We start from the raw sequence: 18413 nt of genomic DNA, 5'->3' as shown, positions 1-18413 counted from the left end.
TGAAATCAATACACAATGAGTGGTCAATACATCTGCAGACCTGGGGGGGTACCTACTGCATGAATTAAAGTGCTACGTCCGGAGAAAGCAAAGGCCAGTTTAACACCCAAACTGCAGCTGTTAACGTGGGCTCTAGCTGCTTCTCAGGCGGGCAACTGGAAGGCAGCCATGTGTTTACTTCACAATGATCCATGAATGTGCCACGCAAGGCAGGGGGGGTCATTCACTCACATTTTCATGCAACGACTATTTAGCAAGCATCGACTGTAGTGCTAGGTAATCTCTGGTCAACATCAAAGTTGGGGTGTCTGTCATTTTCCCATTATCCATTATCTAGGCAGCCTGAAGTCTTTGCGTCGACAGTATCAAGAACAGAGGAATTTAACACCCTTCTGTAATCATTCTGTGTGAGTCCGGCCACCACCCTTGGGTTCTAGGCAATGACCAAGCGTGGTGTCCTGGCAAACAGGATGGAGTCCAGCCTCCATCTCCCAGAGCCGTGGCTTCCACGTCCAACTTTTCTTTCTATCTACGAGCTGCACAGTGAAAAGTGGAGATGGTGATCATTTTGCCCTAAGAAGCAGATGCTTAAGACACATTGGTTCTTGCGGGTTCATCTCCAGCTTAAAGATGACATTTCTGGGATTTTAGAAGCAACACTCTAATGATCAATTTCACAGGATAGCCCACGTCTATAACGCCACGGAAGATTGCTCATGGAAATGTGAAGCGATTGCCTATTTCAGACACACGTACCTAAAATTCCAACCAGTTAAATAAGACTGATGTGGAGCAAAACAACAGCCTTCCATAGCCACATCAGAAGCTAATCATTTCAGAAAATGTTGCCATAATTCATTTATGGAAACAGCAAGACTATTCCCCAAACAAGTGATAAAGGGAACGGACTCACGGTCATAGCATGGAAATGAAGCCTCATGTTAATACTTCCTAAACTTAAACTGAACTCTGGAGGCACCCTAGCATAAATCTGCCTTGCAGATTATTCTGCCTCACATATTTTTATCTATTGCAAATAAAGGTGAATTCAGAATATTGCTTCAGTCATTACACCTCGTTTCCATTTATTTGGGAATCAGGACAACCATCTGTGAATTCTGTTTAACCAGAAGATAGGCGAAAAGATTCTCCTAAAGACATGAGATTCACTAGCTCGTCTGAGTCAGCAGCAGCCCAGGAGCCTTCACCCGGCTGTTGCCTGTCTATTCTTCAGGAATAGACTTCCATCCTGAGCGTCCACTGCGGCTGTTACAGTATGCACAACATCACACAGCAGTAATGATTTTTATAAAATCCTTCAGCACTCAGAACTACACATGGCCTTTCTTTTGAAACCTCAGTTTGTCATCTTAGACAAAAATGGCCAAATCTCTGTCACTCAGGGTGTTAATAGATATTTATACATCTGACTGTTCAGGTGAACATGCTTCTGTATTAATAAGTAGTTCAGTTTATTAGTATTATTTATAGCAGCTAAAAAATTTATCGAGTGGTTACAACTTGCCACGTAGTCTCCTGATTCCTTTATGATTTTTTTCCCTGTTTTTCAGACAAGAGGACCACAGGAGTAAAGTGACTCGCTTCGGATCACACAGGTCTTAAGTGGCAGAGCTGGGATCAAAAGCTCTGTCCGACCGTTTCAGAAACCCACATATGTAACCACTAGGCTGACTGCATTTCAGACGCTGGGCTAAATACAAGAGAGACAAAGAGAGGCGTATCCAAGCAGATAGCAGAGACCAAGCTCTGGGTGTGCAGGTCTCTCTGAAAGAGAAGGATGCCAATGAAAGTAAGGGCGAATATGGCAGGAAGGGAAACTGGATCTCATTATTAATAACTATGTCAAGCCACGATGATGCCACGTACAACAGAAAGTATGCAACTGGGAACGGCTTGTGGAGGGCAATCAGAAGCTGAAATCCACCAATGTGATGCACTAAGTGGTACCCATCTGTAACAACGGTAGGATAGCACGGCCTCCAAAATGAGGGGAGTTGTTGCCTTGGTATGTAGGTGGTTGGTGTACCTGCCAGTAGATGTGCAGTATCTCAATGGCTGGCTCGATCATAATGACCCCTTGTCCTTCGGGGAACTTCACCGACTTTGAAAAAGCCCCATGTAGGGAAGTGATCATTTTGGAACCCTGGGTTGTGTTCATTGAGAGGCTGATGAGAGCCAGAGGAAGAATTACCAACCTCCCTGCTAATCTGGCTCCTAGTACCATACATTAAGCCAACTAGTAAAAATCATTATGAAGTTTTTGCTGAAAGGGCAAGTGTAGAAAAACATGTTTCTAAACAGAATAACAGTCTTTGCCATTTTTTTCCAACTTGCATACCATCTGGAAATTCTGATTTTTTTTTCAAAGGGTAGGAAAGAAATGTGCTCCAGGCACAAATAAATGTTTACAGCTGAGTTATAAACCGAGAATGGTGGGGCTTAAAACAGACATGCCAGCAGTGATGGAACTCAAGCTGCAGTGAGACAAATAACGCTGCAAGGAGCTGGCCAGCTCATTTTTGCACATTGGCCCTTTGAAACGGGAAGTCCTGCTTCCTACTGACCTCATCAAGCACATGGTTGAGAAGAAGTCTTCATCAGGGTTTGTCCCCATTCTTAGAGGGTAAAGGAAAAAGATGAAGTGGTAGGATTGTCTACCTTCACATTCCGAAGGCAGCCTTCGCCTTTGGAAAATACAGCACCTCATAAGAAGTGGCAGCCTGTGGAGGCTTGTTAAATGGACCGACCGAGGGACGTTATGATGATGTCAGGAAAAACAACAAATATTCATGGATCTCTTATTAAGTATCTGATATCACACACCATATTCTATAAGTGACATCTCATTATGGGGGACTGCAAGCTTATGAGGGGGTACCATTTTACAGATGATGGCTCAGAGGCCGAGGGAGGGCAAATGACCTGTTTACATCCACACAGTTCCTTAGTGATGGAGCTGGTGTTTGCATCTAGTCAGACCAACCCCAGAGCCCTGTAGTATAGAGCATCTGTCAATGCGAAGTTATCTGAGAATATATTATACCCAACTTTATGTCAAGAAGGAAAAACTGATATATTGGAGTTTTGTCTTTCTCCCTAGTGTCCTACAACTTGTAGTTACAGACAAGTCCAAGGAAAGCAGAAATGGGTTTGTACATGATCAAGACTAGTCAGCCAACTTCTCCTGTAAAGGGCCAGACAGTAAATATTTCAGGCTTTGGGGGCCATCTAGGCTCAGTTGCCCCTACTCAATTCCATTGCCAGAGCGCAAAAGCAGCCAGGGACAATGAATGAACGTGGCTGTGTTCCAATAAATCTTTATTTGCAAAAATAGGTGGCTGGCCAGATTTGGTCCATGAGATGCAGTTTGCTGACCCCAGATACGGAGGGCACCTTGAATGTAAAATGAGTGTAGGTCTTGAGAGTGACCCATGAAATTCTACTTGGGCGTTTATTCTTTCTTAAGATCAGTGCACAAATTGGCTACATACGACACGCCCTTTAAAAGTTCTTGTATATTTTGCCTCTGGACCTAGCCAATCAAACTGGATTCCCTTATGCTATCTGACCAGGTCAGAACACTGTATTGAATCTTCGTTCTCAAGGCTTATCTACTCCCAGATCTATAGAAAAAGTGTTCCGTGCTCTTGTAATGAAGACGTATGAGTTCGTTCCTTTTAACATAGAAATACACTTGAGATGGTGAGTGATTCTGGCAGTCTGTGGGCTCCCCTTCCTTGATGTGAAATCCAACGACCCAATCAACCACGTTAAGTTTTAATTGAAAGACAGAATGGAGAAAAAATAAACCGTGAACAGCAACAAATGGAAAAGGGAAGACAAAGCCCAAAGAACATATATTCTCCCAACCAATTAATCAAGTCCTTTGTTTCTACTAACATATCAGAGTGTGTAGGCTGCCCTGTCTATTAGACTCCTTTCCAAATCTGAGCAGTGTAAACACTCCTAAAGACCAGGTAATGAAATCTCTATCGATATGCCATCTTAGATGGGACTCACATGCCTGTGTTTTGCTTACATTTTAATTTGCTTCTGCTGGATACTTACCTAGTAATTGCTTAATAAGATTAACCTCCCTGGCAATGTGTGGTGTATCTTGATTAAAACATTATCGGAGTGAAGGATTATCGTACAGCACACAAAAATGGAGAGGGTGGTATTTAATTAATTTATTGCCAATATATCTTGATTGTCTCTTTGAGACACTGGAAAAGTAGTCGATTGGAATTGATCCAGGTTATCTAAATGTATAGGTTTAGATTGTGCAGAGGAGGTAGGTCACTGGGTAAAGAAATTCAAACGTAGGATCACCGCCTTTAAAAAGAGTTAGGCGGGTATAACACACCATTGTAAAGCAATTATACTCCAATAAAGGTGTTAAAAAAAAAAAAGAGGCGGGTGTGTGAACACACTAACCTTTCTAGTCATTTTTAAAACCAAACTTCACAACAACTTAAGGAGAGATCTGATCTCTTCGGTCACAGGAAGAGTACTGTTTTGGCGTTCAGAAAGAAGACGTTCTGAGTTCTACTTCAACTTTAAGCAATTTCAAATGCTCAGACTTTATCACAAAAGTCCTCTCGACAAAATTCACTGCACAATGACTTGGTAACCTCTTTTCTGGCTCAGAACTCATTTGGAAAATATTCTGCTCTGTGTGATGTTATACAACTCACACAGTATTTTCAAAAGCAGGTGGCCTCTGAGGGGAAAAGTTCTGGCCCTTCCAAAGACACCATGGAACATGTTTCTTTGTTCATTTAGAAACGTCATACTCTTAGTTAGGACCTGTTCTTTTCCGGGAATCTTCTGTCCTGCCGGTGTGGGAGGCTCCAGTGGGGTTGGAAATGAAGCTTAATCACAAATGGGAGGAGAGGCCGACCTTCACTTATGGAAGTTAATGCCTATCAGTGATTCCCTTTTGTGAAGAACGCTATTTAAAAAGTGTTTGTGCGAATTCCCTGGCGGTCCAGTGGTTAGGACTCTGGTCTCTCACTGCCGAGGGCTCGGGTTCAATCCCTGGTCGGGGAGCTAAGATCCCGCAAGCTGCGAGGAGCGGCCCCCCAAAATTGTTTTTTAGTTAAAAAAAAAAAGTGTTTGTATGTAATCTCAGTATGTATATGGACATAAAATACATCCCTGTGCAAAAAAAATGCATATTGACATTTCAAATGTGTATTCTGCACTCTTTTCAAAACAAGGAGTGTTGATTTGCAGATTAAAGGACATGTGTGGATCAAACATAACAGAGACCCCCAAAAGCAGTGTTTCTCACAGAGCAGCACCACGGACAGTTTGGATGGGATACTTCCTCATCGTAGGAGGCTCTCCTGTGCACTGTAGGCTGTTTAACTGTATCTCAGCTTCTCCCTACTAGATGCTGGTCGCATCTCTTCTAAATGTGACAATCAAAAGAGTCTTCAGACCTTGTCAGATGTGCCCCTAGGGGGCAAAAACACCCCAGCTGAGAACCACTGCAGTAAAGGCAACTGAAGTTACATTTACAGGTGGTGTCAAGCCCTGGAGATACGCAGACTGCAAATCTGAGGCCAGCAAATCTGGCTCCTGGCTTTTGGGTCCGTTAAGGTAAAATATACTTTTCATTTTCAGGTCTAGTTTTAGTCACTTGATAATGGAAAACATATAATTTCATCCTCAGATAAAACTTTTTCATGCTTACTTAAAGGTAATTTAGTGTTATGATTAGGATAGATGAGGAGAACGACTCTTAAAGCCTCGATCAAAAGATGACAAAGGCACACCTGAAGCATTAGGACAGCTCCGGAGAGGCTAATTTAAGCAACATTAGCACCTCAGGGCTGATTAATGTACACCTCTATGGGAAGATGATTCTGGAATATCCTCTGTGGAAAATGCCTGATCTAGGAAAAACCCAACAGCTCCCTTAAAGATGCACACGTCACAGACCTGAGTTCAGATTTGTACCTGCCTACTTGCTGGATTTGGGGTAAATTTCTAAAACATCCTGGGTCCCGGTTTCTCCAAGGTAATTTTTCTCCCTTTAGGGTTACTAAAGTTACACAATGTTAAATCTGGCACACGACAGGTGCCCAATAAATGTTTCCCTTACCATTGCTGAAATATCCCTGTGGGGTATTTTAAGAAATGTCGGGTGAACTGCCTAGTGTGCTAAGAGGCAGAGTGAAAAATTCTGTGTTTGGAGAACCCTTCTGTGCAATCTCTTCTGTTTGTGATTTCCATCCTGAGTCAAGCATCCTCCCCTACCCTGCATGCCAGCCTGCCTAATGGTGCCATTGGCTGCCGTTGGTTGTCTCTTAATTGCCCCACGTCCCCACTTCCCCATGGTTCTGTTTTTTCTCCTCTTTCTTAGCACCTTGTTAGCACCTATTTTTTTCTTTTTTTCCTGCAAAAGTACTGTTGCCTGATTGCTTCAGTAAACATTTCTATTGTCCCCTTCACTGTTTTGCCAAGGGAAGCTTTGTTCCCGAGTTGTCAAAACTCCTTTCTCTTCTCCCCCGAAGCGGAACAGCTCCGGGTCTTTCTCTTTCATGCCTTGCCAGGTGGTGCTTCCTCCCTGGGGAAGCTGCATGTCTCCCCTGGGGAGAGGGCTCTAGTCTACTGGCCCGTGCCGCCTGCTGCTCTCAGCTTTCCCCATCAGGCAGGACTTTCTCCTGCTGCTCCCCAGGCCTTGAGATGCTTTCAAGCAGCTCCAGACCCTGCCGGTCGCTGCAGATAGCGTAGGGGTGCACATGGCTCTGAGCGGGCACCGCGCCAGCTCCGAGCGGCTCCAGCCAGACACAGCTCACAGACAGGAACAGCAGACAGCTTTGAACGGGGGTACCTAGAAAATGCAGGGCTTTTTTTTCTCCCCTTTTCCTCCCTTTTGCATACCTTACAAGATTCGGATTAGAAAACCTGAACCAGGTGGCGAGAGCTCTGAATTTTCCTGTGGCCTCAAGAGGGCGAGCTGCGGCTGTAACCTCACCTTTGCCTCCAGATGGCGCTGTTGTCACATCATCGTTTCCTGGTAAGCCGGTCCTTATCCCATTATTAAAGGTGTGTCCATCTGCCGGCTGGAGTTGCCAATTGAGCCCGAGCAGATGCATGGCTGCAGGAGAGACAAAGTAATGAAAACATGAATAGAGAATTCAGCAATGCAGATGTCAAGGGGGAGGGCCAGGTGCCTTTTCCAAACGACTGCCTTTGAAGGAAGCTGCAGTTCAACACTGGCTTGCCCCAGGCCTCAGGGATTCGCTAAATACAGAAGGCAAGTAGATCTGGGTAGTTGGGTTTCCTCTTCCAGTGGAAAGGAAACAACAGCCTCAGGGGGAGAGCATCCCCAGTGGCAGGCGGAGGAGGGAGGGGAAAACAAAGCCCGGACCTTCCAATGGTGCCACCGTAAAGGGGAAAGTGCCCCTCTGGGATCACTGTAAAGGGCACTCTCCATCCCTCCCAGCCTTTCCTGCACTCCGGACAGAGCTGTTGATCGCCTGGTGGTCCAGGGGCATTGAAAAGAATAGTTTCTCCCAAACTTCTCACAATCTAAATCTGTTTCAAATCAAGGCTCCCCCAGCAGGGCCAGCCTGCTGGTCTGGTTCAGACGAGACTATACCTGCGCTGAAATACCAATGCAGCCTCCAGGATCTGCAGTAGTACTGGCCCACGGTAAAGCCCACCTCCCTGTTTCAAACTTGAAAAAGATTTTTCCGCTCCAGCCCTCTTCCTGACAAGTGAACATCTTTTCAGCCTATGGTGGAGAAAGCTTGGGGGTAGTGATGGAATGGAGTCCTTTTCTGGAAATAGTACTACGGTGATTCACTGTCTCTCTCCCTCTCACCTGCCCTGTCTCTACCCTTCCCCACAGTCCAAGATGGGACACAGAGTTCTGAAGCACTGCCTCTTCTTTGCTAAGCAAACAAGCACGCCTACAAAACTCTCGTTTTACTCCCATACAACCTCCAACCTCCAGACACCAAACTTCCTTCTGGTGGTCCTTGTCACTCTGTTGGTGCCAACTGCCCACGTCCCGGTGAGTTGAGCTAAGCCAATATCCCCCTATGTCTGATGGCTCTTGGTGAGTTGTTCTTACTGTGTGGAGCGAAAGGCAAGTTCCACACACCTGCATTCTTTCAAAGTCCGTATCTAAGGAATGCTTCCTTTGTGAAAAAATAAGGACTTCCTTCCCCTGCATATTTCTCAGCCAGGCAATAACCACCACATGTCTGTCTGGCATTTCAACCAGACACAGGTTGATGCCTTTGCTACGTTTCCAGCACTGCAGGAGGGAAAGGGCTGTTGACAGGGAAAGGTTCCTAGTATGAGGCGGGGATGGGAGAAACAATTAACCACAGGAAACGCAATTAACAATGCTTAGGAAATTGTTCACACAGCAATTAATTCTGCTTGCTTACCACCACCTAAAGTCAGGCTGCATTCTTTTAAGGTTAAAAACTTATCGTCAAACCTTACAGCTCAGATTGATGGCCATGGATGAAGGTGGCAAGGTGTCCCTGCGTGTACATCTGCTTTTTCCTTACACACAACCCCACCTCAGAACCAAGTTTTCTTTCTCTACCTTACTCCGAAGTGCAAGGCTCACTACTGCAACTCTTCGAGATGATACATGCTAATAAGAGTAAGTGACATTTACTGTACACTTTCTGTCTGGGTAACACCTAATTTTCTCCTGCAGTTTATCTGTTCTATGTAGGTCACTCAGTTGAAGAGGCCAGATTCGATTGCCTCAAATAATGACATATTTTCACTGTACAGAGGTCAGGACATGAGAACTAATCGTGGCAGCTTCAAGAGAACGATAGCTTCTGATTTGTAATTACCAGGTGAAGGGAGCTGAGGAATTAGCTATTTTTAAAAGATTTCCAAAAAAACATACTATTGGGTTATCGGCGCTTGCCTCGAGCCAGCTTTGCTGCTGCACTGGAGATGCGGTTCTTTCAAGGAGGGTCTCTGCGTTTTAACAGAGACACAGATAGATACTGCAGATCCAGCTGGGGCCCAGGCCTTACAGAGCTTTGATTTTTCATATCTAGAAACGGAAGCGATGGGTCCATCAGGCAAAGATGACAACCTCCCCAGCGCCCCATCAATATGAAAACTCTTGTCAAAACTGCTCCCCTTTCCTGGTACTCAATCTTGTCATTCCAAGGTGCAGAACATACTGCAACCATCAGCTTTGGGAGATCAGAGAGCAAGCAATACCCCGATCTTACTGGATATACCGAGGGCGTCCACGAAACGGTGGTCTCCGTTTGCAAAGACGCCTGCCCCCCCCCTTCTTTTATCTTGGGTTCCGTAGCATCTCTTTATTTAAAAAAAAAAAAAGTATTCTGAAAACAAGAAGACCACAGATGGGGTGAGAAGGGTTCGGGTCAGAGTACACAAGTAAGTTCTCAGACGACTCCCAGAAGTGAAAGGAAAAATAAGAAAGTGAGATGAAGATGGAAAAAGGACAAAAGCCAAATCCACGGTGCATAAGCTCTGTCCTCCCAGTAGAAGCGATGCAACTCACGTTGAAAAATGAAACTCAAGTTTGGGCATACTTTCTGTTGTTGAATTGAACATTAAGTAAATAAGTGAGAACTATATCGGGGTACAACCACCTCCTCTTGGTTTTGTTTTGTTTTTTTTTTTGTAGGCGGGGTGTTGTGGGGAGTCTGAAATAGGCTTTTGTTTGCACTTTTTATTTTTCTCTTGGTCAGCTATTCCTTGTCTCTTACTTCGGTAGGAAAATGAGAATATCTTTCTGGCCTGTGGGGATGGACTAAAGTGTCCTTAGGATAAAGACCCAAGGGAGCTGTGAAGTAAATGAGTTTCCTGACTAATGAGAATTGTTTCTCATTCTGCTACGGATTTGCTTGATGGTGGGGGCTGAGAAATCAGTCAGTCTCTCTCTCTTTACCTTTTGTAAAGGCTTCCCTTTACAGGTAGGATAATAGCTGCTTAGGGCCAGAGGGAGGTTCAGCAACTGCCCCCCCCGGAAGATTTACTGATAGCAGAGTATCTTGAACATAGAAGGTGCTCCATGAGTGTTCATTGGAATCAGTAATGATACATGCGGGCAGATGTGAGGGGCTGGATTGTAGGACATGATACTCCTTATACATAAAAAACACATAACACAGGGGTGTGAAGGATGGAATGAAACAGTGCTGGCCACTACATGGAGGGGTCTGCAAAGAGAAGCTTTCTGATGATTAGAGTATTAATACCTGCTGCCAGTCCTTGGACCCCTTCTACGGCCAGCACCGTGGTAGACATTCTACAGATATTACCTCAAGACCCGCAGCTTACATTTGAGGTGGGTGCCGTCATTGTGCCCATTTCACAGATGAGGAAGCTGGTGACTGTAAAGTTTGATCACAGGGGGCTCTTAGAATACGAGGAGGATTACAGTGGGAGGCAGCTGGCTGCTTCATATTTCATAGCGATCTGGTTACAAATTCTGGTTTGCAGTGGAATCTCGGCAAACCCGGTCTCTTTCTTGCAACTCATGATCATCTCCCTGTGGTTGAGGAATCGCCAATTTTGTACAGTCAGCACCCCGTTCCTGAGGGGGGGGTTACATCATAGTTCCTCACCTTATTAATCTCACCACACACGCTGCATCCCTTTTCCTTCTGCCACATCATCAGCCTGGGTCTGGAGCGAGGACAGCACGGTCCAGAGCCACGGCTGACCAGTGATAGAATACAGAGTGATTGGAGAAAGGAACTGTTACTGCTGTAAGCCATGGAGAGTCTGGGGTTCTTTGTTACAGCAGCATGCCTGAGCCAATCTTGACTGATACATTCAAGTAGCCGGTAAATGAGAAATTCCACTTTTATACACTAGGTGTCCATGCAGTCCTTAAAGTTATTCACTTACCGGCTCAGGATCCTTTCTAAAACCCAGCCAGGAAGAGTCTGCACATATTTAAGGCCACTACATTAGCCTCTATGAACAACAACAACAAGAAGAAGTAGCTCTTTAAACACTATGTCATAATATCTCCAATTCTGACCTGCTCTCAGAATCAGACTGAGAAGCTGAGAAGCCTCAGAGTAGCCAGAGGTACCGCTTCCTCACCTCAAGATGTTGGGTGAACACTGGCCTCATCGTTTTCTCCCAAAAGACATGTGGATGCAGTGGGGTGGTCCCCTCCCCCAATCCCCACAAATGCTCCAGCAGCTCATCCCAAGAGGTCCTGTTCAGACCATCTGAGGGTCAGAAGTGAAATGAGTTTGGGAGACCCTCTCCCTAATGTTATTCACCCCCCACTGACAGCCTAAATGCACAATTTATCATGGTTTGACAGGCTCTGCTCCAGAGAGATCCTGGGATGCAACAAGGGGGCTCCATGGGTCAGCAGGGACAAAACAGGGAAAGGCTCCAAGGGGAAGTTCATGTAATCCAGGTGGCAGCTGGGAAATCAGCCACCAAAAACACAATAGGGCAGCCAAACTCTGAGAGTATCCCTCTGGCTAACTGGAGAAAACTTTTATCAAGTATTGAAAATGAACCAAGACAGGATGGACAGACCACACACAGATCCCAGATTTCAGCAGGAATACTAAACAGACCTACCTGCAGTTATGGTGCTATTTTCTTACTGAAGTTGCCTGCGTTTGTGCCAGATGGGGTCCGATAGAAATACTCAGGGGGAGCCAAAGCAAAGAGAAGAGGGACGGGTTGGCGGCAGGTGAAAGAATTCTCCAGCAACCACAAGGAAGGAGACTGTAGGCCTTGAAAAGTGGCAGCTTGGAACGGGGGTTGTCTGAAATAGTAATTAGGGTATGTGTGGGCCCTGCTGGGTGCCACTTAGAACCTTCCATGTTCACTGGCTGGCAGAGGATCAAGTTGACAAGAGGGCCAATCAATATGTCAGCAACGCTTCCCAGAGAGCTGCTCAGCCCTTGCTTGTCAGAGAGGGCAAACACGGGGGCCACGGGTGTTCTGCGTTTGCCGAGCAGGTCCCCAGGAACCGGGGGTATCTTTAAAGATCAGTCTTGTCAATACATAACTGGAGGAAGAGATTGGGCTTTCCCTTTGAAAATGGAAGGCTTCAGGCCAAGCAGAGCTTAGGGAGGGGAGGAGGTCTTGTGGCTAAACCTGTGATCAGATTCACAAGGGCCTTAGAGATGACGGCAAAGCTCCTTCAGAGACTGAGGCAGGATGATAGGAAGGGTCAGGGCTGGGTCTCCCCACCCTGACATCACCCGATTTAGTCAACAATGCCAGGGCTCCCGTGGGAAATGTAGCCAATTCTGAAAGGGCCCCTGCCTAGATGACGGAAAAAACCGCAGCGGAATACTCCGAGCTCAAATGCACCAGTGCTGACCTCGAACTTGCCCAGGCGATCTGTAAAGGCACTTTTGCAAGTAGTAGTGAAAATTAACACACTGCCAATGAGCCTCCTCGATGATGGTGACAATGAACATCTATTTTGGGACTGTGCCAGGTATTGGGCTAATTACATTATTTGCATCATTTATTCATCATTTATCATTCAGCAGACATTTATTGAGCCCCTACAGTGTGTTAGGTGTGTATTCCCAGGCACCAGGAATAAAGCAGTTAACAAGACAAGTTCCTCGCCCTCAGGGGAAAATAGAAACTAAACACAGAAGCGAAAAGTAGAGTACAGGGCTAGGGAATGCCAGGGCATAGGGGTTGGGAACTTGAACTTTTTTGGTTTAATTCTAGACCAATTAAAGATGATTGCCTGTGATAGGTAAACCTGAGCCAAGGCTTGAACGAAGTAAGAAAGCAATTCATGCTGACATCAGGTTTGAGTGAAGTTAGGGGAAAAGGAGAGTGTGGGGTGCTGCGGGGGATCAGTGGTGGGGAATGGGTACCCTTGGAAGGGGTCTGCCTTATATTTGGGTGAGGTGGGATGACCCTGGAGGATTCTGAAGAGGAAGAAAGCTCATTTATTTTCATTCTCACCCTGTGAGGTGGTAATATAATCTACATTTTCTAGATGAGGAAATTGAGGCTTCGGGAGGTTAAGTGACTTGCCCAAGATCACACAGCCAGGAAGTGGGAAATCTGGGATTCAGACTGAGACACTTGTACCTGCAGAGTCAACCACCATGCTCTCCTGCCAGTGACTCACTCTCTCTGAGTCCTCACTGGAGGCCGTCCGGCCCTTGGAGTTCTTTAAATGAATCACTACTTTGCCAAGACTGAACAAGGCAGGTGGGCTACAGAACCACGTACTAAATACTGTCAAGGCTCACTCGGGAACAGACACCTCCTTGTGCAAGCAGTCATTAGTCCTCTATAAATATAAAAACCAGTTTGCTATTTAACTTAAAGGAATCGCCGTTGTCAATAGAAAATAAATCTGTTGGACAACTTCAATTTACCGTCCTGCTGGCTAACAATCAATATGTTTGGTGACTTTTTCCTTGGTGAGTTTGCTTATCATGCTTCAGGGATGCAGTAGCATACAGTGGGTCTTCCTTAAAGAGATGAGGGCTCACTGCAATGTATTAATGTAGTAATTACCCTTTTTAGGAAGGCTGTCAGTGCCCAAATGACCTTCTGCCTAAAAGAAGAGATGTAAACAAAACCATGAGGGATAACATTCTCAGAAATGCTCCAAGTCTTAAAGGAGTTAAAAATTTTTAAATCTTAAAGGAGTTAAAAAAAAAAAAAATCCCTTCCAAACCACGTTGGTGAAGTGATTTCTTTTAGTTTCGCCCCATTGTATTGCAATACACTGAGTGGAATAAATTTTCAAAGCACCGCAGGGAAGTTACGCCCACAAATCCCTTTACTAGTAATGGGATTTGTGCACCTATCTGCTAAGAATGCTCTGAGAACTTACTTGCCTGTGTCCAACTTCCAGCCTGCAGCTTCCAAAATGGTTGCAAAGCTTATGGCCCAGGAATTACACAGACGAGGAAGGGTGAGCTGTAGATACGATACCAGAATCCTGGCAGGACCACGGGAAATGAGAGGGGCTTTGGAGAAATGCACCTGCATTTACCCCTCTACCTGCACTCTCTCATCTTCCAGCTATGGTGCTAAAGCGGTCCTCGGCATGAATTCTGTCTGCGCCTTTCTAATTCTAGTCCCTCACAAAAGCAGGGAGACTTGCTGGCCTGCATGTCTGCCACGAGGACGAGGCGAGAGTTGCAGGAGACAGCTCTGGGACCAGAGAGCGGTGTGTTCCCGAGACAAGAAGGATCCACACGGAGGGACCAGCATATTAATCTAGTCCTGTGACAGGCTTGGGATGGTACAGGGAGCGGGAAGTGGTATGAGATTAATCAATTCCTGTGTTTGGAGGAAACAAACGGGGCTCCTTGCCGCTTTAGGGTGCATGGCGCCCCCAAGCCGGTGTCAGCCCCGCCCCCTTCGTCCCCTTGCACCTGCTGCACTGCAGCTGGCAACAGTGTGGGTGTGTGGTGTCTGGTGTGCTCAGGTGACCTCTAACAAGGCCCCCTGGCTCCCAGCATCACCGGGCAGATCGATACGCAAGACGGACCCATGAGCTGACATCCACCTTCTGTTTCTGGTGCGGGGGTCCCCAGGAACGTACACTGGAGGACAGGCGATGCTGGCCAGGCATCCCATTGTCCACGGAGCCAGCTCATCCTCGGGCTGATAAATACACACCTGGAGCCATTCAACATACAGAGCATCATTTCCCACCCCAGACTACTCCGTTCCTGCTGCTACTTTTTCCTGGAAAGAACTAAAATAAAAGCCTTTCTTTCTCCAAGAAAGGACCCATGTGATCAAAATACCTTTAGAGAATGATAACATCGGTAGGTTTTTTTCTTCAAATAAATCACCGTCTCGGATTTTAAGAGCTTTTGTGATAGCAGAACACATCCCCACAATCCACACACATACACCTCAATGCATCTTCCTTCCGCCCGACCCCGAAGCTTGTCATTCAGCGTCAACAATCCAAACATCATTCGTCTTTCATTAAAGAACAGCAACCAGCGGTCCTGTTCAAGAGGGGGCCGGTCCACAAGACCACCAACTACAAAAGGAAGGCGACGTGGGCTGCACGCAGCATGCGGCCACCGGAATCCTGGGAAGCAGACATCATGAATGTTTTAGAGGATGAGATGTCATATCGATCAGGAGATGTGCTGTGTGTGTGCTGGAACAAAGAGGGGGAACTCTCTCGTGAAAAATCGCCTTCTGCAAGAGGGAGTGGGGAGGGGGTTCTGGGAGGTGGCCGTTAGGGCGCTGGCCCTACTCTGTTCCCTCAGCTGCAGCAAACGAGGGAAAGACAGTCTGGACTCACTTCCCTTCCTGAGTCCCGGGCAGCCCCCAGCAAACCACTCCCTGTGAGCCTTCTGACTGAACTCACAGCCCACAGCCAGGCAGCCTGAGATTGGCATCCTAGCCAGGGAGCCTTAGGAACAGGATAAAGGAAGAGCTATCTCCCTATCTTGGGTCCCTGAGAGATTCAGTCCCATCAAGGTTCAAATCCCCACACTACTACTCATAAGCAGATGAACTTGTACCAATGAATTCACCTCTCTGAGCTTTGCTTTCCTTAGCTAGAATAAAAGCTAACGTTTTTAGAAAGCGCTGACTCAGGGGCCAACATTCTGCTGAGCGCTTGGTATACATTACTTTATTTGCCCTTTACAACAAACCTGGAGGTGGGTACTGTTATCATTCCCATTTTGTGATGAAAAAATTGAGGCAGAAAGGTGTTGGGAACCTTGCCCACCCTGATAGGGCTCACAGTTGGGGCAGCTGGTTATGGAATCAAGCACATGCTCTCAGCCCTTTACATCTCTATGGGGAGGGGGGTGATCAAACCGACCTTGCAGGGCATTGTGATATAAAGGAGACAGGAACCTGGGAGTATCAAACACAAAGGAGGCACTCAAGAAACGTGTCTCACTTCCCGTTGGGTCTCGGATCACTCTGTCATGACAACAATGGTGATCATGGCTAACTTTTATTAAGCCCTTACTGTGTGTCAGCATCGATTCTGTGGAGTGTGTATATTATTCTCCCATCTCGTAGACGAAGACGCTGAAGCTCAAGGGACTGAAGTAGCATGCAGCTGGTAAGTGGTCGAGGGGTGATTTGAACCTGAGCCCCGTGACACCTACGGCCTGAGTACTGCACCACCCAACTCACAGCAGGACGACTGTCAGCTCAAAGTCCAATACCAGTGAAGATGGGGGACGTATATTCATCTAGATATTCATCCCCCATTGGCCTGAATCCCCCACCAGAGACAGCTTTGTGGCTTCCTTTTCTCTGCATCCCATCAGAATGGCAGAGCCACAGTCAAGAGGGGCTCAAAGGTCGTGTGGTCCACACCTTTGCTGTACAGATGGTGCCCACGACAGCCAATGACTGGCTGAGCCAGGATTTGAAATTTGGTCTCTTGATTCTTTGTCTGGTGCCCTCTCTACTGTCTCGTCCACCTCCTTAAAGACAGAGAAGCTGATGGGCAATGAAATGCCTTAAAAAACAGACAATGAGGGCACTGCAGAGAAGCCTTCTCCTCTCACTTAAGATTTTTATTACTATGACTTGCAATGCAGGGCACAAGCAAAAATAACCTGTTAAATTAGTCAACAAAAGGGGCATTATGGTTCTTTCTGATCCTAAATTCATTAGCTCGGGTTTCTCTGGCAAATTACTTCTACCACAGAAGTTCATTCACACCTACAGTCTAAAATCACCACTTTTCTATTTCTACCCGGTCCAAGGATGTCGTGGTCCATATAGATGTGTTCCCTCCTGCGTGTGACCTTGGTAATTTTTCAGGAGTGAGAAATGAGTTGAAGAAATAAGGACGCTGAGCAAATCCTGTATGTAATTCTCATTTCAATTTGGTCATTTGTTCAGCAAAGCCAAATTAGGCACATGGGGAGGCTGCCAATGTTCTTTTCAATTTTTAATTTCTGACATGGTTTGCTCAAGGATTTTTTTTTTTTTAAACTCAGGAATTAAAAAAAATCTCATGTTACAGTAAATTGGGCTTGCTCTTTCTCTTAAATGGTTTTTAGTTAAGTGGATTTCACATGCCTAACCTAAAACATTTAAAAGTTGATTCTGATGGAAAGAAACATCACGTTAAAAACAAAAATTAGTTCTCTCTCCCAGGGATTGATCATACAGTAGGAACTGAAAATCCCAGAAATATGGTAGTCCTGGTTCTCTGATGTGCTTACTATCAACACCGTCAACTTTTTACCGGGAGAAAGCTAGTCTGGATAAAAAAGGATACTTTCTTTTCGGAATGCAAGCCACCTAAATCTATCAAAAAAGAACAGTTTCCTCTGCAATTAGATAAATGACACAATTAGGCTTATTTGGAGTTTTTGACAATTTACTTGGTAGAGCTAATTTCAGGGGCTTGAAGCGACACTTAAGTCCCAAACATTTCTTTCCTGCTGAAGGTACACATTTCTCTCAACAGGTAGCAGCACTGTGGCTGTGGCATTTTTGGCTTATACAAAGCATTGCAATGACAGCAGAAAGACATTCAACACGGTTCATAATTAACCTTCCTCCTCCCTTTGGCTTGTGATCCCTCCCCACCCCCCACACCCCCCCAATTACTCGATGGAAGATCCCAACTCAGGTGTAACCCAATTCACCTCCAGGCGGGGGTTGGTGTCTCTTCTAATACCTGCCTGGGAGAGAGATGCTCCCTGACCCACATGTTTGGAGCTCAAGAAGGATGAACACGTTTGAAAAGTTCCCCCACTTGTTTTTATTACTTAGATCTTGGAGGCTGAAGTTTCTAAAATGTCCACATTAGTTTTATCTGATTTCATTTCGTCTTTAATATAAGACACTCCTGTGGTAGATATTTTATTATCCCTATTTTACAAATGAAGAGAATGAGACACCAGTTATACAACACGCCCAGTGACAAGGGTTGCCAGATTTAAAAAAAAAAAAAGGGCTTCCCTGGTGGCGCGGTGGTGGGGAGTCTGCCTGCCGATGCAGGGGACATAGGTTCGCACCCCCGTCCGGGAAGATCCCACATGCCGCGGAGCAGCTGGGCCCGTGAGCCATGGCTGCTGAGCCTGCACGTCCGGAGCCTGTGCTCCACAACGGGAGAGGCCACAGCAGTGAGAGGCCCACGTACCACAAAAAAAAAAAAAAAAAAAAGTTAAATCTGGCAATTCTACCAAGTCCCCATAGTTAGACTAAATCTCAGAGACACCTTTGTCCTTCTGCAGCCCCAGGAACAGCCCATTGGCTGCTGCCCTCATATCCTCTAAGCTTAGTTCCAGATCTGTCAGAAAGAATTGTCCAAGGTAACCAGAGTTGGGTCTCTCCTCTGAACCTCTAGGGTTCTCTAATTTAAATGTCATTTCCATTCTGCTTCCAGTCCAACAGAAATATAACACGAGCCACATATGCAACTTAAAATGTTC

General features: G+C 45.9%; 1 protein-coding gene across 7 annotated transcripts in view; it reads right to left on the bottom strand.

Annotated features, from left to right (window-relative positions):
* Positions 1-18413, bottom strand: part of LOC101336875 (teneurin-2) — a 465743-nt gene that overhangs the window by 225978 nt on the left and 221352 nt on the right. For all 7 annotated transcript variants that reach the window (XM_073802777.1, XM_073802778.1, XM_073802779.1 and 4 more), the window contains one exon: positions 7010-7132. In XM_073802777.1, the coding sequence (XP_073658878.1) occupies positions 7010-7132 (123 nt within the window). The remainder of the gene's footprint in view (positions 1-7009; positions 7133-18413) is intronic.

Source organism: Tursiops truncatus, chromosome 3, assembly GCF_011762595.2.
Source record: "Tursiops truncatus isolate mTurTru1 chromosome 3, mTurTru1.mat.Y, whole genome shotgun sequence".
Taxonomy (NCBI): Eukaryota; Metazoa; Chordata; class Mammalia; order Artiodactyla; family Delphinidae; genus Tursiops; species Tursiops truncatus.
The sequence above is the reverse complement of the archived record's forward strand: the minus strand, read 5'-3'. Positions and strand labels throughout refer to the sequence as shown.